The 23,605-nt window shown below is 44.0% G+C and overlaps 1 protein-coding gene across 1 annotated transcript in view; it reads left to right on the top strand.

The window, feature by feature from the left end:
- COL9A1 (collagen type IX alpha 1 chain) overlaps positions 1-23,605 on the top strand; it is a 105,919-nt gene that overhangs the window by 74,607 nt on the left and 7,707 nt on the right. The window contains exons 29-36 of the mRNA XM_038398028.2: positions 343-396; positions 1,192-1,263; positions 3,873-3,908; positions 4,013-4,057; positions 6,923-6,955; positions 17,012-17,158; positions 18,318-18,372; positions 21,022-21,210. Of these exons, the coding sequence (XP_038253956.1) occupies positions 343-396; positions 1,192-1,263; positions 3,873-3,908; positions 4,013-4,057; positions 6,923-6,955; positions 17,012-17,158; positions 18,318-18,372; positions 21,022-21,210 (631 nt within the window). The remainder of the gene's footprint in view (positions 1-342; positions 397-1,191; positions 1,264-3,872; positions 3,909-4,012; positions 4,058-6,922; positions 6,956-17,011; positions 17,159-18,317; positions 18,373-21,021; positions 21,211-23,605) is intronic.

The raw sequence follows: 23,605 nt of genomic DNA, 5'->3' as shown, positions 1-23,605 counted from the left end.
TGACAGACTGTCCCTAAATATTATTAAAAAGTTGTAAAATTGTAATTGTAAAATAAAGTTTATTTGTCTGTATTGGTAAATTATGAGAAAAGTCCAGGAATGTAATGTTAGTTAACATAGTGTATGCCATGACAGCTGTTTAGTGATTTTTAAACTACTTTTAAGAACTTTTTAGTTTTATGACTCTTGCATTTGTTTGCATTAATGTACATGAGCCTTAAATTAGAGCTCACTGATAAACAGTAACTGAATCAAGATTGAGGGGGAAAATGGTCATTTATTTATAATTAATTAGAAAATAAATATTCAAGGTTGTAACAATGCCCTTCTGTTTCTTAAAAGGGTAGCAGAGGTGAGCTAGGTCCTGCTGGGCCTCCAGGTCCACCAGGGAAACTGGTAAGCAGCATATTTCAATTCCCATCAGCTTATATTTATTTTCCAGGAATGTATGGCATCAGAAGGAATCCTCACTCACCTATTCATTTACACAGGGAGTCGAAGGAGTATGATGAAAAGGATGACTGATAAGCTTTTCAGTACTTTATGTCTGTAGTAAAATCACAAATGTTCAAATTTTAAAGCATATGAAAATGTGCTAAGAGTGTATTGTAGTTGTAAGAGGTGGCAAGGTAGAAAAAGCGTAAAGATTTTTTGTTTCGTATGAAACCAAAGCTGTAAGGCTGTGTGCGCACTATGCATTTTCAAGAAGCAGGAGTAGTGAAAGACCAGCTTTCTGCTAGCAGCTACCTAGAACTAATGAATGGGACAGATCATGAATGCCCTCTTTTACTGCCGCTCAAACAATATTTACACAGTACTAGTTAGAAGCACAGTTGGAGAGGTCTGAGCTGAAAGAGCCTGCTGTTAAGGAGGAATGTACAAGCCATGGGGGATAAATCAAAGAAATTTTTTGTTAAGAACTAAACTATTTAGCACTAGGGCTGGAGGGGAAAGTCCAATAAATGCTGCTATTTGTGTTCATCAATAATAAGATCCTCAAAAGTACTGTTTAGATGGGCAAGATTCTACCATCTCCACTCACACCCCTACTGTATGAGCTGGGACTACTCTAGGAATAAAATCCTACTCAATGTGTTTGAGGGGCCCAGAATCTGACCCTTGGTTATGTTATCCATTGGTTCTCTCCAGGAACAATACTGGGAAGTTTCCATCCTTGGTTTGTTTTCACAGGGTCCTGATGGGGATCTAGGACTACCGGGACTGCCAGGTCCTTCGGGCCTGCCTGGCACCAAAGGTGACAGGGTAAGAAATGCGCTCGAATGCACCGTAAAGAATGGCAACATAATAGCAGGAAGGAATACAATGATTTTAACGTCACTTATTCATTGTTATGATTATTAATTTCTCAGAGTTTCTTGTTTCACCCCAAGATCAATTAAAGCTGCTTAGAAGTTGGGGAGTGCTCTAAGTGTCCGATGGCTAATTAAGGCTCATAAGAATCTACCAAACCCCTCCCACCCTATAAATAAATAAGGTTACAGATAAAATTTTCAAAAGTGTCTAAGTCTCTTTTAAAATCACTGATTTAGGCACTCTTGAAAATGGGAAGTCACTGAAAATGTTACCCTACTTCAGTATCTGCAATGTTTCTATGTACTCTGTATATAGTATAGAAATATAGTGACTGCTGCAACTCTGAGGCTATCTATGCACATTCACAAGATTCAAGTATCTCAAACAGTATTTTGCAGGGAAAAATTGAGCCCCTGAGAAGCCTTGAAATTCCTACTCACTTACTGGAGATTTCCTGCCTTGCAGGATGAATGTCACTGAATAACAATGGATTCTTATACAAAAGATACGTTTTTCCTCCAGTCGCTCAGGGAAGGATATGGAGAACCCAGATTGGTGATGTAGAGAGGCTAGGCAGGGGTTGTGGTTGTAGTTTATGCCCCCTTACTCCTATGCTTACCCACAGAAGGCTTAGTGACATTTTTTTTAAGTTACTTATCTAGGTAAATTGGCAAGTTTTTCAGGGCCACCTTAAACATTTGTCTTCTTTGTATTACTATCAAGTTAGTATATTTCTGTGTGGTTTTTGAGAATGTTGACTTCAGGTACACACACTCCTAGCCAGCTGTCAAAGTTGCCAGACAGGAATCTGTAAATTCCTCTTTTTAGTAGATCAAACTATCTCTCATAGTTTCTGAGAGTACATCCAGGTGACTTCTATTTATGTAAGTGATTTCTGAGAATATTTCTACATTTGCTTTTTTTTTAAGCATAGGGCCAAATTCATTTCCAGTGTAATTCCCTTAAAATAAATAGTTATGCTAGAAATTAATTCAGCTCATTGTTTCTTTTGACTTTTCCTATTTTGAGAGAGTCCCCTATATATAAAACCATATTTTTAAGTTTATTTTCTTTTTCATCCTATAAAGGCCTTGCCTTCCACTGAGCCTTCCTACCCTGCTGGTCCAGAAGATTTGGAAATGGCTACCTCTGGAGCTAGTTTCAGGCTTAGACAATGGGGTCACTCCAGATTGATGCAAAGTCATCAGTGTCCCCCTCCTCCCTTTCTGATTTCCTAGGGACTGGATGTGCTTTGCATGCAATGTATCCAGCCTTACTTGAATCGAAAACCCAATGGTGCATTAAGAGCTGATGTACACAGCATCCAGAAGAAGCCATTTGCAATGTATGACAATTCATTTTAACAATCCTTCCAAACCCAGGAATTATGCCAAATATTCTTCGTCACTATCCACTCAGACCTGTTCTATTTACATGTATACAAATATAGAGCACTCCTGTAACTGCGTGGTAGTGCTTTGGTGGAACTTTCATATTTATGTGGGGATGTGGAAGGAAAAGCAATGCCAGCTCTCATGTCTCACACTATTTCTGATTCACCATCTTTTGGTCTGGTTACCTATAGCTTTTCTGTGGCCTGTCTTTGTGTGGCAATTAAAGTCCTTTGTGATGATGGGACTGGTCTTATGAATACCTTTCCACTGTGAATTGGACAGAGATAATCAATATACAGCCTGATCCAAAGCCCATTGAAGCTCATAGGAGTATTTCCAATGATTTTATAGAGACCTTAATGAACAGCCATTACATCACAGTCACTTTTGGTCACTACCCTCCTGCTTTGAATCTGAACTGGAATGAAATGCTCGGTTTGGCTATTAGCCAAGACAGATAGGAATGGTGTCCCTAGCCTCTGTTTGCCAGAAGCTGGGAATGAGCGACAGGGGATGGATCACTTGATGATTACCTGTTCTGTTTATTCCCTCTGGGGCACTTGGCACTGGCCACTGTTGGAAGACTGGGCTAGATGGATCTTTGATCTGACCCAATAGGGCCATTCTTATGTTCTTATGTTCCTATGGCCAAATGCTTGAATTTTCTAGTCCCCAGGTATAAACATTCTGAACAAGTTTGTCTAGAGATGGACAAAAGAGTTTGGAAAATTTCAGAATAAGCCCTACATGACATTTGATCTAATTGGATACAAAGATTTACTAGTGCCTTCCCGCCTCTCTCTGTCCTTATCATTATCCTTCCTTGTAGGAAAAACCAGAAGAACGGAGGACTCAGATCTGATCTTTGCCTCTTAGTGAATCTGATTTATAAGTACACCAAAAAAACTCCTGAACTGGTTGTTCTACAGTGTTGTTGCAATAATATAACAGGAATCGAGAACCAAATATCTCTAGGAATACTTTTAATAAAATACATTTTAAAATGGAGGAAGGAAGGAAAAGCTGCTTTCAGATCCAAATATTCCAGAAATGCTGGTTCAAGATAACAGCTTCTTAGTTCTGACCAGAGTGAAATATAAAATCCCTCTTTACATTCAGTGATTTCGAGGTTCTAAAATAATTTGTTTTTTATTTTACATTTAGGGATTGGTTGGTGAGCCAGGGCCTAAAGGTGAACAAGTAAGTCTTCTAATACTAATCATGATAGCAATCACTGTACTCTAGAATCATCTAAATTTTAAGGAGTGTAAGACTCTGACAGTATGTGTCCTGTTTTGATACAGGGTCCTGCTGGAGGAGAAGGAGAACCAGGAGAAAGGGGTGACCTAGTAAGACATTATTTTCACTTAATCTGTTTTAAGATGTTCTTTATGTAAATGATATTAACTTTTTTGTTTTACCTGTTGAAGAAAATTTTCCAACATGATTTTTTTCCCATTGGAAACCAAATCTCAGTGTTATCATATCATTTTATCACTGCAGAAAGTAGAATGGATGAGGGGAGAGGGACAGCGTGTCTCCATGCGCTGCCTATGCCTACAAGCCCTGACCCCGCAGTTCCCATTGGCCGGGAACTGGCCAATGGGAGGTGCGGGGATGGTGCTGGGGGCAGGGGTAGTGCACGGAGCTGCCTGTGCCCCCCGCCACCAGGGGCCGCAGAAACGTACCAGCAGCCAGACGCTTCGTGGAGTGGTGTGGGGCCACAGCATGCCTGAGCTCTTCTGTGCTGAGGCCTCCTTTAGCCTGTGGCCCTGGGCTGCAGCCACTAAAGCTCCTGCATTAATCCAGCCCTGCTTCAGGGAAATATCTCCATTGGTATAGCGATAAAATGCATCTACACATCATTATGATAGTAATTTGAGCTCGGTGTAGGACAGTAATTTTGTTTCCCAGAGGATTTTGAGATTTCAAAATTTGGTTCTGTTACGATTTGGAAGAGAAACCGTAAATTTCAAAATTCCTCATGAAATGAAATTACTTTTCTCTGCCCAGCATTACTGAGAGCCCTGGTTATGGGACATTTCTCCTGGCAGGCTGCTGAGGATGCTGGAAGCCCTGGAAGCTCTGACTCTTAGGATATATTTACTCTGGAGCTGCAGGTGTAATTTCCACCTTGGGTAGACATATCTATGCTAATTTTGATGAAGTTAGAGCACTAAAAATAGCAATATAGCCACAGTGCCACATGTGGCAGAAAGGACTCATCGTCCCTATCTGAAACCCTAGGTCAGTGGTGGGCAACCTCCAGCCTGCGGGCTGCACGCAGCGTGTCAGGGTAATCCACTGGCGGGCCATGAGACAGTGTTTACACTAAAAAGAAAAGGAGTACTTGTGGCACTTTAGAGACTAACAAATTTATTAGAGCATAAGCGTTCGTGAGCTACAGCTCACTTCATCAGATGCATTTACATTGATTGTCCGCAGCTCCCAGTGGCTGCAGTTCACCGTTCCTGACCAATGGGAGCTGCAGGAAGCAACGCAGGCCACAGGGATATGCTGGCTGCCACTTCCCGCAGCTCCCATTGGCCGGGAACGGCGAACCGCAGCCACTGGGAGCTGCAGACAGCCATGTCTGTGGACAGTCAATGTAAACACTGTCTCGCGGCCCACCAGCGGATTACCCTGATGGGCCGCAGGTTGCCCACCACTGCCCCCACTACTCAGGGCAGCTAGCTTATCTCTCTGCCTGTTCAGCCACAGTCACATTGGGATTTTTAGCATGCTAGCTCAATCAAAGCTAGCACAGATATGTGTATCCAACCTGGAAATCATACCTCCAGGTCCAGTGTAGACATACAGGCAGCCCACAGGCAACCCGCCCAAGAGCTGGGGAGCCTGGGCTGCTGAGGCTGGGAGTTTGGTGACCCGGGTCCTCCAGGGCTTCCCATGAACTTTGGCTCCCCATCAGCTAGTCAGGCTGCCACAAGCAAGCTGAGCAGGCAAGATGGAAAGAAAACAGGCAGGTTTTGAAACCTGCTTGACTTCTGGGGGAATTTTGTTGAAACTGATGTGGTCCTGCAGAAAATTCTGATTTCAGCAAATCAGCAAATTCTGATTGAAAAGAAGTTTCAGCAGGTTTTCTGCCCAACTCTAATAATTATAGACTAGGGATGGACAAACTGTTTTAATCTGGCCCTTGAGCTCCCGCTGGGGAGTGGGGTCTGGAGCTTGTCCTGCTCTGGTGCTCCGGTGCTCCAGCTGAGGAGCAGGGTCAGGGGTCGTGCCACGCAGCTCCTGGAAGCAGTGGCATGGCCCCCCTCCAGCTCCTACGCGTAGGGGCAGACAACGTCCTCCGCTCTGCATGCTGCCCCTGCCCCAAGTGCCACCCTTGCAGCTCCCATTGGCAGGGAACTGCAGCCAATGGGAGCTGCAGGGGCAGTGCCTGTGGATGGGGCAGCGTGTAGAGTCACCTGGCCGCGCCTCCGCATAGGAGCTGGAGAGGTGATGTGCTGCTACTTTCGGGAGCCGCTTGAGGTAAACGCCGCTTGGAGCCGGCATCCCATAGCCTCTCCCCATGCCCCAAACCCCTGCCCCAGTCCTTATTCCCCTCCCGCCCTCCAAACCCCTCAATCCCAGCCCAGAGCACCCTTCTTCACTCCAAACCCCTCATCCCCAGCCCCACCCTAGAGCCCGCGCCTCCAGCTGGAACCCTCACCCCCAACACTTCCCCCACTCCCCTGTCCCAGGCTGGAGCCCCTCCTGCACCCTGAACTCCTCATTTCTGGCCCCACCCCAGAGCCTGCATTCCCACCAGAGCCCTCACCCCAACCCCAATTTTGTGAGCATTCATGGCCTGCCATACAATTTCTATTCCCAGATGTGGCCCTCGAGCCAAAAAGTTTGCCCTCTCATTATAGACAATTACTCAGCATTGGGAGCTTTCCCTATTCATTTTGAAATATATTTTATAAATAAACAAACATATTTGATAATATGGTACAAAAATGTCTTTTTGAAATTGCAATACTAATGGAAAAACTGAAATCTGATTTTTTCCACAAATGTATTAAAACAAATTATTTCCAATTCTTTTGGTTGATTTATAGGTGCCATTTTGTGTACTACAGCAAATTCCTTAGCTCTTAATAGAACAATCATTTTTGAAATATTGAGTAAAACATATCAAATACATTGCATTTGTAATTGAATATGAATATCCTGTTATGACATAATTTGTCTTATTTTTTGTTTAGGGTGATATGGGATTGCTGGGCCCAAAGGGATCAGTAAGTATGATGAACTACACTGTTATAGAAAATCAAAGGTATAATAAATTGCGTGGATCATTTTCTGGTTTAAGAAACAGAATACAAATATTTAGCTCTTCAAGAACTGCCATGTAAGCAAATGAGATCCCACAGTCATTTTTTGTTTTTAGAATTCTGGATGACTCTAATATACAAACTAACTTTGAACAGGAATTCTCATCTTGCAAATTAATGCCCATAAAAGAACATAGTAGTTTTATTTGCAATTAGGATACAACTTGTGGCTATGTCATTTTGGAGAGTGAATTGCCTTTTCCTGCTAAAGCTGGGTATAAGAGGGGTGCATATAGTGTAGTGATATTGTATAAAAGGCAACGTAGTGTCCTGCAGACAGTATATAGTCTTTTATGACTGTCATAAATATAAAGGGAAGGGTAACCACCTTTCTGTATACAGTGCTATAAAATCTCTCCTGACCAGAGGTGAAGTTTGTACCTTGGGAAAGTTTTTAACCTAAGTTGGTAAAAATAAGCTTAGAGGGTCTTTCATGAGGATCCCCACATCTGTACCCTAGAGTTCAGAGTGGGGAAGGAACCCTGACATGGTGGCAGAGAGGTGGGATCATTTTTTAACAAAAGGATTTTTCTGTAGGCTGAGAACAGCTATCAGAGGCAAAGGTATCAGGTAACAGCACAGCGAACTGGGACTTCACAAGCACTTTTTTTTTCTTTCTAACTCTTGGGTATAGCTAGGTTAAATACAGAGAGACTAGGATGGCAGAAAGCAATGACCAACAGAAACTGGAATTAGCCAGATTAGAAGCTGAGGAAAGACAGAAGGAACATGAAAGATGGATAGAACCCAGACAGATGGAGATTGATGCCCAAGAGGCTGCCCACAAGAAAGCTATGGAGGCAAAAGAAAAATGAAGGAGAGGGAAAAAGAGAGGAAGCATGCACTGGAGAAAGAGAAGGCAAGGGCTCAGCAGAATATACCGAATAACCCTAACAATCCTTCCCCAACAATCCACAAATGGGAACGACTATGTCCACAGTATGATGAAACCAGTGATATTGCTGAACATTTTCTCACCTTTGAGAGACTGTGCACACTCCATAAAATTCCTGACACTCACAAGATGACCACATTAGTTGCAAAATTGACTGGAAGATCTCTGGACATATTCAACAAGATGCCTATTGATGAGGCTTCTGACTATGATAAATTCAAGGATTTGGTTTTAAAACAATTTCAAGTTACACCTGAAACTTACAGAGTAAAATTTTGAACCTTTAAGAGAGGGTCTGGACTAAGTAATGTGGCTTATGTAAACCAGATGAAGGATCTGTTTGATAAATGGCTCAAAGGACAGGCTGTAACAAGCTTTGGAGGAATGCGGGATTTGATGATACAGGAGCAATTCCTGAATATGTCCAACGATGATATAAAACAGGTGTTTATGGGATAAGAAAATGGACTCAGCAGAAAATCTTGCTTCTTATGCTGATCAATACGAGCAGTTCTATATCACCAGAGAGGCAGGGAAAACCGGAACAAAACCGGTGGAGGGAGAAGAGAGGAACAACCCTGGTTGCAGTTTGAGTGGATACCAGAAGGGACACCCTTAGACCATACCCTACTACTGGGGGCAGCCCAAGGCCCCAACTACAGCCCAATGAACACTCCAGACACCTTATCATTCCACCACACCATTCTCCAGCGACCCACCTCGCCCCAGTGACCAGTCAGCTGGGCGATGTTTTAAATGTAAGAAGCTGGGACGTGCAAAGGCCAACTGCCCCAAGAACCCCAACAGATTACAGTTCATTGCACCGGAATCACACCAGAGGTCCTTGGGCCCAGATGCCTCCCAGATATCCTGAGAGCAGAGGGAAACTGTGAGTGTGGGCGGGAAGAAGGCTACAGCATGGAGGGACACTGGAGCACAAGTGTTGGCTATCCACCAATCCTTAGTGGACCCCAAATTCATCGACCCAGAGGTCCAAGTGACGATTCAACCCTTCAAGTCAAACTCTTTTGACTAACCTACAGCCAAGTTGCCTGTCCAGTGCAAGGACTGGTCAGGAACGTGGACTTTTGCAGCCTATGATGATTATCCCATCCCCATGCTGCTGGGGGGAGACTTGTCCAGTCATGTGAAGCTAGCTAAGAGGGTGGGAATGGTCACCCGCAGCCAGGCTAAGCAAGCTGTCACACCTAGCTCTGTTCTGGAGACTTCTATCAGGGCCCAGTCACAGGTGATGGAACCAGACCCCATGCCAACGTTTGCAACAGCAGTAGTGGATCCAGTCCCAGAGACCCAGACAGAGCCAGTCCCAGAACCGTAACTGGCAGAACAACCAGCACCAGAACCACTGCCAGCGCTGAATCCAGTGCTTGCAACCCCACCACCAGAGGGCTCCACCGAACCTGCACTGGCAGCAGCAGATAAGCCTACACAAGAGACTCAGCTGGAGCCTGAACTCCAACATAGTGCAGCAGCGGAGAGTGGTTCAAAGGTCAACAGAAACAGCCCCATCACCGGCATCGCTTCCAGAGGGACTAAGCCCAGGTCCAGAATCCAATGAGGAACTGATGTCTCCAGCATCCAGGGAACAGTTCCAGACTGAACAGGAAGCAGATGAAAGCCTCCAGAGAGCTTGGATTGTGGCATGGAGCAACCCACCGCCTCTCAGCTCTTCTAATCAATCCAGGTTTGTTGTAGAAAAAGGACTTTTATACAAGGAAACTCTTTCTGGTGGACATCAGGAAGACTGGCATCCTCAGAGACAGTTGGTAGTTCCAACTAAGTACCGGATAAAGCTCTTAAACTTAGCCCACGATCATCCTAGTGGCCATGCTGGGGTGAACAGAACCAAAGACCATTTGGGAAAGTCATTCCACTGGGAGGGAATGGGCAAGGATGTTTCTACCTATGTGAGGTGTGCCAAAAAGTGGGAAAACCCCAAGACCAGGTCAAAGCCCCTCTCCAGCCACTCCCCATCATTGAGGTTCCATTTCAGCGAGTAGCTGTGGATATTCTGGGTCCTTTTCCAAAAAAGACCTTTACACCTTCTCCAGGAACTAACATTCTGGACTTTGTAACCAACCTACAAAACACCCTCCAAACCTCTTTAGCCGTTTCTAGAGAAAACCTAAAAGAGGATCAGGAAGAGCAAAAAGCCTGGTATGATAAACATGCCAGAGAGCGTTCCTTCAAGGTAGGGGACCAGGTCATGGTTTTAAAGGCGCTCTAGATCCATAAAATAGAAGCGTTGTGGGAAGGGCCATTTACGGTCCAAGAGCACCTAGGAGCTGTTAATTATTACATAGCATTCCCCCCCTCCAACCAAAAGCCTAAGGTGTACCATTTTAATTCTCTAAAGCCCTTTTATTCCAGAGAATTAAAGTTTTGTCAGTTTACAGCCCAGGGAGGAGATGAAGCTGAGTGGCCTGAAGGTGTCTACTACGAAGGGAAAAGTGCTTTGGCGTGGAAGAGGTGAACCTCTCCATGACCCTTGGGTGTATGCAGTGATAACAGATCAAGGAGGTGAGCACTAGTTATGCGTCGATGTTTTCAGCCACCCCATGACTGACTGAACGGGCATACCACTCCAGTGACACAGGTAATGCTCACCCAATTAGCGCCCAGCCTTATCGGGTGTCTCCTCAAGCTAAAACTGCTATAGAACGGGAGGCTAAGGATATGCTACAGATGGGTGTAATCTGCCCCTCTGGCAGTGCATGGGCATCTCCAGTGGTTCTAGTTCCCGAACCAGATGGGGAGATACGTTTTTGCGTGGACTACCGTAAGCTAAATGCTGTAACTCACCCAGCCAACTATCCAATGCCACACACAGATGAGCTATTGAAGAAACTGGGATGGATCCAGTTCATCTCTACCTTGGACTTCACCAAGGGGTACTGGCAGGTACCGCTAGATGACTCCGCCAAGGAAGGATCAGCCTTCATCACACATGTTGGGCTGCATGAATTTAATGTGCTCCCTTTCGGGCTGCAGAATACACCCGCCACCTTCCAAAAACTTGTAGATGGTCTCCTAGAAGGATTGGGAGAATATGCAGTCGCCTACCTTGATGATATTTTTGGATTTTTGGGCAGAACACCTGGAACATCTACAAAAAGTCTTTGAGCGCATAAGATAGGCAAGACTAACTGTTAAGGCTAAGAAGTGTCAAATAGACCTAAACAGAGTGACTTACCTTGGACACCAGGTGGGTCAAGCAACCATCAATCCCATACAGACCAAAGTGGCTGCTATCCAAAAGTGGCCTGTCCCAAAGTCAAAGAAACAGGTCCAATCTTTCTTAGGCTTGGCCGGATATTACAGGCGATTTGTACTGCAATTCAGCCAAATCGCCGCCCCACTGACAGACCTAACCAAAAAGAAACAGCCAAATGCAGTGCAGAGTGTCAGAAGGCCTTTAACCAGCTTAAAGTGACACTCATGTCTGACCCTGTGCTAAGGGCCCCAGACTTTGACAAACCGTTCCTAGTAACCACAGATGCGTCTGAGCGAGGGGTGGGAGCAGTTTTAATGCAGGAAGGACCAGATCAAGAATTCCATCCTGTTGTTTCTCAGCAAAAAACTACCTGAGAGGGAAAGCCACTGTTCAATCAGCGAAAAGGAATGCTACACCATTGTGTAAGCGCTGGAAAAGCTATGCCCGTACGTTTGGGGATGGCATTTCCAACTACAAACTGACCAAGCTGCGCGGAAGTGGCTTCACACCATCAAGGATGATAACAAAAAACTTCTTCGATGGAGTTTAGCTCTCCAAGATTTTGATTTTGAAATATAACATATCTCAGGAGCTTCTGACAAAGAGGCTGATGCACTCTCCAGTGAAAGTTTCCCAGAATCAACAGGTTAAAATCGTCCTTGAAATGTGGGAAATATTGTTAGTTTTTATATAGTCAGTAGTATATCTAAAGGTGTATATGTCTTATTAACTCTGTTTTCTCCTAGAGCTCCAGGAAGAAATCACAGGTAGTGTGGAACCAGCTGTCTGATACTATCTGTGATTTGGGGGGCATGTCATAAATATAAAGGGAAGGGTAACCACCTTTCTGTACACATTGCTATAAAATCCCTCCTGACCAGAGGCAAAGTTTGTGTCATGGGAAAGTTTTTAACCTAAGCTGGTAAAAATAAGCTTAGGGGGTCTTTCATGTGGGTCCCCACATCTATACCCTAGAGTTCAGAGTGGAGAAGGAAGCCTGACTATGACAGTTCAGGCTAAAGGGTTATAATGTCTTTGAAAACAAAACTATTTCTGGTACCAATCCCATGTACTACCTTATCCTGAAACTAAAGATAGTGGGCTGATGGGGAAGCCTAGGAGAAGCATTTTGTGTACCATAGAGGAAAAAGAATAGGAGATTTCATTTTGATCCTTTATTTTTGGATCATCCAAGGTTGGAAGTATTACTGTAGCTGTGGGATTGGTCTGTGACAGTAACTGTTCTTACCTTGAGAAACTGAGGACGATGCTATAAAGAAAAGCTCTGCCAGCATCCTCAATGGAAGGTGGAATCATGGGTCTGAAAAAGCCTTCTAGCAAGCACTAGAATTTGGACACTACTAATCAGGAGTTTTAGTGTAATAAATGAAACAGGGGGTCTTCTAAGGACTGCTGCCTAAAATCACACTCTGTTCCCTTACTGTGGCCCTAGACAAAGGTGGACAAACTTTTTGGCCCAAGGGCCACATCTTAGTATGGAAATTGTATGGTGGGCCATGAATATTCACAAAATTGGGGTTGGTGTGCGTTGGGGGGGAAGGGCTCTGGCTGGGGGTGTGGGCTCTGGGGTTGGGCCAGAAATGAGGTTTCAGGGAGCAGGAGGGGGCTCTGGGCTGGGACAGGGGGTTGAGGTAGGGGGGAGAGGGCTCCAGGGTGGGGCTGGGGATGAGGAGTTGGGAGGGTGCAGGAGGGTTCTCCGGGCTGGGACCAAGGGGTTTGGAGGGTGGGAGAGTGCTCAAGGCTGGGGCAGCAGGTTGGGGCCTGGGAGGGAGGAAGGGGTGCAGGCTCTGGGCAGCACTTACCTCAAGCAGCTCCTGGAAGCAGTGGCATGTCTTCCTCTAGCTCCTACGCGGACGTGTGGCCAGGCTGCTCTGCACATTGCCCCGTCCACAGGCGCTGCCCTTGCAGTTCCAAGTGGCCATGGTTCCTGGCCAATGGAAGCTGTGGGGGTGCGCTTGAGCCATAGGCAGCATGCGGAACCCCCTGGCTGTCCCTATGCGTAGGAGTGGGAGGGGGGACATGCTGCTGCTTCTGGGAGTTGGGAGGTGCCATGGCATGCGTGGAGCAGGGGACAACCCAGGCTGGACCCTGCTCCCTGGCAGGAGCTTGAGGGATGGATTAAAACATCTAAAGGGCCAGGTGCAGCCCCCGGGCTATTGTTTGCCTACCCCTGCCCTAGACTGATCATCTTTGTGAGTGGGGAGATAAACTTGGCAATTGGTCACATATGGTGAGAAAGAGAAACTGGGGCAATGCAGAGCTTTCAGGATGGAGAGAGGGTTGGTCTGCTCTTTTTGTAATAAACGTGTTAAAGCCTACTTGCTGGATTTCCTTTGTGCAAGTCCAGAAGACTTTAAGATAGCTCCATCTTGTGGGTTTAACAGAGATCACATATGGGTAATTTACCACATTTGTGGGCATCCCCTTGCGTTGGGAAGTTCTTTGTTTTTGATAGATTTGTGGATGCCTAAAGTGCATGGGTATTTATTTTTATTGTAGTAGCACCCAGAGGCCCCAGTCAGGTCAGGTTTCCATTGTGCTGAGTGCTGCACAAACACGAGTGAGAGACAGTCCCTGACCTGAAGAGTTTATAGCCTAAGGCCTGCACTCCACTAGAAAGTGTTTGCCCATATTCCATACAGCAGTATAGATATAACGGCAACCCTCCTGCCCGCCACACTGCGGGGGGAGACATAGCTTATACTGGCAAATGAGTGCTTTTGCTGGCATAGCTTATTCCAGTTCCCCAGACTAAAGACTTTTTTTGCTGGTGCGTCTACACTAGGCCCTGCTATGTGAGGTAGGGGATGTGATTTTTTTCATACTCCACACCAACATAGCTATGTTGGTAAAACTTTAAAGTGTAGACCAGGCCTAAGGCCCCTGCAACATGTGTGCAAGGTAGAGCTCTGTGCCCAGACTGAACCCAAATGAGGTAAACAAATTAACAAAAAACCCTGATCTCAAACTCCTCTGCCTTATCTCCTTGGCCCTCCATGTAGGTGCAAGGGGCTGACTGAGTACAGCAAATTTTAGAATCAGGGTCTAAGGCCCTGATCCTGCCAACATTTACACACATGCTTAACTCGGAGCATAGGAGCAGTCCCATTGATTCATGTGCATTCAGTTTAGCAAACATGTAAGACTGGAGCCTGTATAGTCATATTTACTTCACTACAAAAAAATCCGTCAAAACTATTCCCCAGTTCCATACTGTCACATTTATGCAGAATTTCATATTAATTGATAGCACATACTTATGCTGTTGCACTTGCCAGGCAATGGGTCTGTAGGGATTGGCAGCTGGAAGGCAGTCAGGACTTTTGTCATTAGAGGAGTATTAGGCATTTGAAAAAGAGTGGGAGGTCAGACAGGGTGGGGAAGTCAGTGGTCTTGTTACTAGGGGTACCTTCTGGGGCCCCTCTTCCAGTGGGATTGTGCATGGTATGAATTAGGGCAGAACTTGGCCTGAAATTTGAATATGAATATACTTTTAAAAGTGGTGTGTCAAAAAAAATGTCTTGTATGCATACCTAAAATGGATGCTGATTAATCTGTGTCAGTGGAATGGTTTATTATTTACCACTAAATTCAGGAATACAGAACTCTTCAAGTAAGGATATATGTCCCATGATGGTTATGTCACCGCTGACTCCATTGACCTATTTAAAAAGACATAAGGCAACTCTTCTGGTCCCATCTCTGCCACTCTGCAAGCATCGATTGATCTAGGCTCATATATGTTCTCTGAGACACAGAGGGTAAATCTACACTTCAGTAAACAATGCATGGCATGGCTGCGGCTGGCCTAGGTCAGCTGACCTGGGCTCATGGGGCTCTGGCCTCAGGGATAAAAATGGCAGTTTAAATCTTTGGGCTTGGGTTGGAGGCCAGGCTGAGACCCCATACATGGAAAGGTTGTGTTGGGTATCTGGATAAGTGGCTGCTGGGGCAGCTAGAGTTAGGTAGCTGCTGGTGGGTGTTTAGAAGTAGTTAGATGGAGCAATGTGATGGGGGAGGCTGTTGTAGCTGCAGGAGGATGCAGGAGCCAGTGTTGGGTCTCTCACCTTGTCCTTGTGCTGCCACTATCTCCTCTTCTCACTGCTCCTTTCTAGTTGTGCTCAGCAGAGGGAGCAACAAGCCAGGAAGCACTTGGCTCCTGACCAGCAGACACCACAGCAGCCCCATGTGATCAGAAGACAAAATTTCAGGCAAATGCCTACTGCCTTCCTGCAGCTCAGGTAGCTGAGATGGAAGCATGCAAGACCCTTGACAGATCTGCAAACCAGATTTTCTAATTAAACATATGCAGTTTTTACTTTGGCTGCAAAGATCGGGGTTGCAAGATCCTTGCACCTTTTCATTCAGTGCGTGTAAAGAGCTGTGGCCATTACACCGACTGCTTAATTTCTGTTTCTTTGAAAAGCTAAATGATTGCAGAAAAGCTTCTTCCTTATGGTCATGAGGCTGCAGCTTAAATTTACTTTGATTACCTTTCTTCAGCGTATCTAATATTTATATTTATATAATACAAAATAGGATGCGTCCATCTTCCTTAGTTTATGGCCTTTTTGGTTCTTAGGCTACTTTTAAATATTTAATATTATAGGATTTGTGCAAAGGCTTAATAAAAAATTAGTTCTGTTTCAGGGACTCTGATTGTTAAAGTAATATAGCATTGTGGAGGTGACTACCTGGGCCTGTCAAGTGGCAGTAAAGGGCTTGTTTTACAAGCATCTCTTTCCAATCAGTTTATGGGCTGCAATATCAGGGGAAATAATTGCTCCCCCAAATGAAGATGCTGAGGTCCTCAGAACACCGTGTGTGCTTGCTTCAGTGGCTCTGCTCTGGCACAAAGAGAACAAATTCTTGGATGACTGAACTCTCCCCTCCTAAAAAGCACATTACTTGTCTTTCTGTGCAGTATGACTAGTCTGGGGACCTTTCATCCTTACATGTGGGTTTCACAGGACCCTACTACAGTAGCGTGTACTCACTGAGCTGAGCTTGGCTACCACAGAAAGGGCAATGCCAGCACAATGGTACTTTCCCCTTCCTTTCTTGACACTGCAGCGGCTCCTCCTTGGGAGTCCATGGGGTAAAAAGGGATGAGAGCTCTCTGTGGGATTTTCCTTCCTATGGAGGAATGTGGTGTGAGTTACTGCAGAGAAAGTCTGCAGTAATTTACAATGCTTACCTCCTTTCTGCTGTTCTAAGGACAGATGCAGGTGAAGGGATCCTATTGGAGGAAGACATTGTGGGAAACAAGTGACAATGTGGAGCCATAATGTCTCCATGCCCAAGCCCCTTGTCTTTGAAGATCCATCCCTGATCTGTGAAGGAAGAATTATATGAGAGTTTAAACACAAGAGGTAAAATTCTAATCCTATTGGGGTCAAAAGGAGTTTTGCCATTGACTTCAGTGGGGCCAGGATTTCACCCACAGAGTTTCAACTTCCCTATGCAGGTTCACCCTGCACAGAGGAGCATCAAGCTCTTAAAATAATATGGGCTGATATGTATAATAGAAAGTTTGATAATCCACTAGCCAACCCTTCATTTTATTCTGGATTTTAGTGCATCCCTTCCCTCGTGCTATTCCCTTTGCAGCAGAAAGGATATTTTTCTTTAACAAAAGCAACGAGTCAAACAATAGCATTGGAATTTGACAGAGGTGGTCATCATCTTTCATAGTAAGCAATGTGAAAGCGCAGGCACTGCACATGGCGTATCTGTTACTACAGAAACATAGTATATGGCTTGTATTTCAAAAATGCGGTCAAACAAAGTCACTGTCTCTCATTTATAGGTTGGTAACCCTGGTGAGCCTGGCCTTCGTGGACCTGAAGGAAGTCGTGGACTGCCTGGCATAGAAGGGCTACGAGGCTCACCTGGACCTCGTGGTTTGCAAGGTGAACAAGGTGCTCCAGGTCTGCCTGGCAGCCAGGGTCCAGCAGTAAGTGCTATTTTTATGTTACACAGATTTTTCTGTCTCTCAAACACCACATACCACAAGGTATGTAGTTATAACAGAGATGTGTTTGCTGCTGGTGGATTGGAGACATGCACATGAAGTCCAGGTGACTTCAAACACCCCACACAATCTGAAATACATTTTTCCTTTGTAGGTGGTAGTGCTACTGAAAAGGATCTGGGGGCGATAGTGGATCACAAATTGTATACGAGTCAACAGTGTGATGCGGTTATAAAAAAGGCTAATATCATTCTGGGGTATATTAACAGGAGGGTCATATGTAAGACACGGGAGGTAATTGTCCCAATCTACTTGGCACTGCTGAAGCATCAGGTGGAGTACTATGTCCAATTCTGGGCATCACATTTAAGAGAGATGTGGACAAACTGAAGAGAATCCAAAAGACAACAACAAAAACAATAAGATTTAGAAAACCTGGTCTGTGAAGAAAGGTTAAAACAAACTGGGCATGTTTAGTTTTGAGAAAAGAGGATGGGGGGAGGGGGAATCTGATAAGTCTTCAAATATGTTAAAGGCTGTAATAAAGAGGACTGTGATCAATTGTTCTCCATGTCCATTGAAGGTAGGACAAGAAGTAATGGGCTTAATCTGAAGCTAGGGAGATTTAGGTTAGATATTAGGAAAACTTTCTAACTCTAAGGGAAGTTAATTTCTGGAACAGGCTTTGAAGGGAGATAGTGGAATTCCCATCATTGGAGGTTTTAAAATTGGACAGACGCTTGTCAGGGATGGTCTAGGTTTATCTGGTCCTGTCCCAGTGCAGGGGATGGACTTGTCTTCTCAAGGTCCCTTCCAGCCCCATATTACTATGATTCATGTGATAATTGGCTACAATGTAGTAATGTCACATATCTGAATAGCTGGAACCTATGTACTCAGTCTTCAGCCTGACTTTTTCTATTCATGTTCTTATACTGCATGCCTTCCTGTGGTATGTATGTGTATCAAGATCACAGAAGTGGTCCATACACTGATACTCCCGTTGACTTCAGTGGGACTACATGTGTAAGGTTGAAAGATTGGAACTTTTATCATCAGCCAACTAGAGTCTTAATTGCATCATTCTCATTTTATAAATAACTACTGTATATTAACTGCTATTAAATATTTTTTATTCCAGGGTAGAGAGCCAACAGATCAGCACATTAAACAGGTCTGCATGAGAGTCATGCAAGGTAAATAATTGCTATGTTTAATCTTTCTTATGCATTTAAAGCAGGGGTGTCAAACACCAATCTGCTGGTTGGATCCAGCCTCCTTGATGTATTAGTGTGATCCATTTGACATATTCAGATTCTGCAGAATCTAAGCTTTGATTTTTTGTTTAAAGTAAGTTTCTATCTCTCCTGGTTGAAAAGATAATCTTCCAGTGTGAAGCAAGTTTAACCCAGAGTCCACAGAGAACCTGGAACAATCACTCCTATTTGATTTATTTTAAGGGGATGTACCATCAAAAGCCTGATGAAGGCATTTTAAATGTGACCATTAACTATTTGATTGCTGATTATTTTAGCAGAAAGAATAAGGAAGGAGTGGGAGTAAAGCACATAGAAAGGCAGGAACTGGGAATTGCCGCAAGGAAGAAAATGCAAAGGGAAAAAAAAGAGGGGACACAAAGGAGAGGGATAGAGAAGGGGAAGGAAGAGAAATAAAGACCAGAAATAGTAGTGGTCCTAAAGTTGAGTAAATTTTCCCACTAAGAGATATTCACTGTGACAAAAGCTATTGAGCAAAGTGTAAACAATTGTTACAACATATAATTATTACACAAAGGCCATCCTGTGCCCTTGATCTTTATGCAAACCCTGTACTGTCTTCAGAGCTCAGCTCTGGATTAAGGGTGCTTCAAAAGCTGTAATGTTTATTAAAAATGGAATTTGTCCCCCTATACAGAATGAGTTTGATCTCCCTGGGGTAAAGGAAGTAGAATTTGGATGAGTTCAGCACACTCTTTCTTGGATTGAATGCTTTCCAATGAAGATAACCAATAAAAGAAACATTCCCCTCACTTACACCCTGTGCAATACCATTGACCGATGCAGGGACTGTGAAAATTTAAATGGAGAAAAATAGAAAAAAAACCCACATTAAAATAACCAGTGATATTATCCATCAAAGTTGTAAAGAAAATAAAAATCAAATTCTGCCAAACCTGTTTATATGGAATTTGCATCTCTATTTATTAAATTGGAGAGTGGATTAAACTATGGTTTGAAAAAAACATCATTGTAGGCCAGATGCTGCAGTCTAACAGACACCCTCAGTGCGGGACCCAAATGTGGAGGTGGGGAGGAAAGGCAACTTTTAAGCCACCTTTACATTAACCTGATTCTGGGACTGGCTAGAGGCTGGTCCCGCTCCCAGTGTAAGAGCAGTCTCAGAGCTGCTCTGACTTGCTCCCAGATGCCCACAGCCCCATGGAACTTTTCCATCAGCCAAGGTTAGCCAGAGCAGAGCAGTGCTTCAGACACTCTCCCTTTCCCAGATAAGCCATCCCCTCACCCACCATGGAAGAGGCTTATAATGAGCTCAGCCCTTGAACTTGAAGAATATACTTGCAGCTAGTGATGAATAAAATAATTTGGAAAAATCAGACCTCTCCAAACACTCAAACATTCAAATATTCATATAAAAATATCCAAACTACATTGTTCCTGAAACCCACCTTGTTTAAAGACTACTGCCTGAAGCCCAGCTCTTTACACTCCAAATGTGTCTCTCACCTACATATTGTATCCTACCTTCTATGCAGCTGTTCCCAGGGTCCCCCAACTGTAGTACCTTCCTGTCCCTACTGGATTCATGTACTTACACATTCTAGGATCTTTCTGTTCCTTTCCTGTTGAGAAGAGTGTTTTTAGTCAAGAAAAACAGACTGTCTGGCACAAAATTGGGACCAACTGTGCCTAGGAATGGCTGTTAAATGTAGGTGAGGATCTTGGACGGAAGAAGAGAACTGAATCTTTTGAAAAGGGGACCATTGTCACTAGAATGAGTATGGCAGTGGCTTGAAAGAAAAGAAGGAAGAGGAATTAGTTTGTGGAGGCCATTCTAAGGAACATTGAGGAGCTGATCCTACTCCTATAATAATCAAAAAGAGCTTTGCCATTGACTTTAATGAGACAAGTAACCATCTGAAACATGCAGAAAAATTCATGCACACTTACAAATTGAATTCATGCACATTGTCATGGCAAATTAAGTGCAAATTTGAGTATTTTTCCCTGAAAATGTGCATTTAGGAGCTGCTCTCTGTAATTACCTCATGTGCCATGTCTTGACTTAGTGTTATATGTAGGCTAATATAGTTCTTCCTTATTTTGGTATTCTTTCTATGCCATTTCTTTTGAGGCCAGATCCTAACATTAACTATAGTAAATTGAAACCCACCCACTCTTTAAAGAGACACTCTTATTTTCTATTTTATTAATTTTACTTATAGACATTTTACAATGTGTATAATTTGTTTAGATCATTTTAGATTCTCACAGCCACAAAATGTTTTGAATGTGAGGTTCGAAAAGCACAAGTCACTACTTTGTAGGGTACGTACATAGTAAGCAGCTTGTTATGGACAGCACTGGCTCACGGAAGCCTCCTGTGTCTTGGCTTATGGAAAATGCCCTGTAGAAACATTGTGTGATGTCATGCCTCACCCTTCTCTAACAACTTCCATGGTACAGTATTTGCTGTATGTCAGCTATCCTTTTCCCTTAGCGACAATCAAATACAAAATGTTCTTTGCACGCTTGGGAAAGCCACTTATTGCTCAACTAATTTAGGGTCTCTCTCTTAATTTCTCCCTTCCTGTTTCTTTCTTACAGAACAGCTTGCTCAGCTAGCAGCCAGCCTCAGGAGGCCTGAATCAGGTGTTACAGGTCTCCCAGGTCGACCTGGACCTCCAGGTGCTCCTGGATCTCCTGGCGAAAATGGCTTTCCAGGACAGATTGGACCCCGTGGTTTGCCAGGTCTTAAAGGTCCTCCTGGTGAGATTGGTTTTAAAGGTCCAAAAGGTAAGAGAAGCTGTAATAGGCTTTTTAATTTTTGGAGCATAAATGCCTCCTGCTTTTTGGTAAGGTCACTTACTTATTATATGGAATCAAATCACACTGAAGTGATGCTGACATTACAAGAAACTAATTTAATCAACACAGAGTATGGCCTCATGAGTTGTCCGGGTCGTAAAGCTTTGAGCATTTTGAAGTAAACAATAAGGAAAGAAAAAGTTAGAGACTTAAATTCAGACACTTTGCCAGCAGAGAAAGGAGGTTACAGCATTAATCCTAAAATCAAACTGCTAAGCCAGGGGCGGCCAACCTGAGCAGGAGCCAGAATTTACCAATGTACATTGCCAAAGAACCACAGTAATATGTCAGCAGCCCCGCATTTGCTCCCCACACTCCAACCTGCAGCGCCTCCTGCCACCAGCAGCCCCACCAATCAGTGCCTCCCACCCTCTCCCTACACCTCCCGCAATCAGCTGTTATGGGGTGCTCAGGAGGCTCTGGTGGGGAGGGGGGAAGATCGAGGGCATGGCAGAGCAGGGGGTTGAGCACTCCCTAGCACATTGGAAAGTTAGCATCTATAACTCCAGCCCCGGAGTCAGTGCCTATGCAAGGAGCCATATATTAACCCATGAAGAGCTGCATGCGGCTCTGGAGCCACAGGTTGGCCACCCCTGTACTAAGCCTTGAGTTCTAGTGCCTTTGGGTATGTCTAGACTGCAGAAAAAGCCCCCTGTGGGAGCAAGTCTCTGAGCCTAGGTCTACGGAGTATGGCTCATGGGACTCAAGATATGGCACTAAAAATAGCAGTGAATATGTTCTCACTTGGGCTTGAGCAGGTTCTGAGACCCACCCTCCTTGCTACATTTCAGAGCCCGACTGGAAACATCTCATTGCTATTTTTAGTGCCATAGCGTGAGCCCCAGGCTGTATACCCAGCCTCTGAGATTTGCTGCTGCTGGTGGTATTTTGCAGACATACTCTCTGAGACATAGAAAGATAAAGGGCTGAGAGACTAAGGGCCAAATTTTTAAAGGTATTTAGGTGCCTAGTGGGATTTTCAAAAGCATCGAGGCACCTAACACCCAGATGCTTAGGTAATTTTGAAAATCCCACTATGCCCCTAAATACCTTTAAATCTCTGGCCCAAAATGACTTGCCTAAAATCATGTAAGCCTCAGTTCAGCAAAGCATTTGGTCTTAAATCCAACCCTAGTCATCCAATCACTTAAGCAATGTACTTTAAATTAATCACATGCTTAACTGCTGTGCTGATTAGGGATGGACTTCTGAATTGGGGCCATCATGAATAAATGGCAGGGTCCTGCCTCCTAGTTAATTCCTAGAACCCTCCTCACACCCATTTACTGTATCTCTTCCCCCCCCCGCCCCGCCCAAGGTGTGTCCATACTAGTGGTAGCTAATACATGGTAAAATCCTAGAGTGGACAAAGCAGCTTGGCATTTCACATGTTAACAAGTTGAGATAAACAGTAGGAAGGAGAACTAGCAGGAAAATGCATTTTTTTCCCTAGTGAAGACAAAACCTCACAGTCTTCTCTTTTATTTACCTAGTCATGTTACATCTGCTTCTTTTTACCATGCCTCCAGTATGTTCAACCTGCAGCTCACACAGATGGTGCTCTTTGTCTGCTGATACTCCCTCTGAATGTAAAACCAACCATGTTTCATCAACAAACATCACTTATTCATTAAACTTTATGGCAGTATCAGCCTATCATTCTAAATCCATCAGATCTCTTAGTTTACAACCAATGGACAAATCTTCCTTATTGTTTTGCTATAATAATCAAACAAATTCTACATTTAGCACCATTGCACTGTACATTGCAAAATCTATTGATCCTTTGAAAAGGTGAAATCTGTGTTAAGGAATTGGCTTACCCAATGTATTAAAATATTTATTTAATCTAAATTAATAATTTGTTGTTCCTGACAAGGGGTTTTGCCTTCAGAGGATGGTTGGGGGAAATTTTGTGCAAAACTGGAGTACTTATTTCTGTTTCCAGCCAGCAGTGTTTTTTTTTCCCCTTCTCATTAAGGGCAGCAGCAGTGTCCTTTTAAAAATTCTGTTCCCTTGCAAAACCCTCTGGGCAACAGGATTGGAGTGTTAGTTGTTGTCAAAAGCAAAATCATATAAAACCCTGATAAGAGGTACAGTATACAAGAAAAACATAAACTTTAATTACAGTGGTGCTAGAGAGCTGCAACTACATTAATGTATGAATTGTGCAAGGAATTATTTTCAGGAAATTCTATGGCCTGTGTTATATAGGAGGTCAGACAAGATGATCACAGTGGTCCCTTCTGGCCTAGGAATCTATGAATATATAGAATATCAGGGTTGTAAGGGACTTCAGGAGGTCATCTAGTCCAACCCCCTG

This window comes from Dermochelys coriacea, chromosome 3 (genome assembly GCF_009764565.3).
Source record: "Dermochelys coriacea isolate rDerCor1 chromosome 3, rDerCor1.pri.v4, whole genome shotgun sequence".
In the NCBI taxonomy this organism is placed as follows: domain Eukaryota; kingdom Metazoa; phylum Chordata; order Testudines; family Dermochelyidae; genus Dermochelys; species Dermochelys coriacea.
The sequence above is the reverse complement of the archived record's forward strand: the minus strand, read 5'-3'. Positions and strand labels throughout refer to the sequence as shown.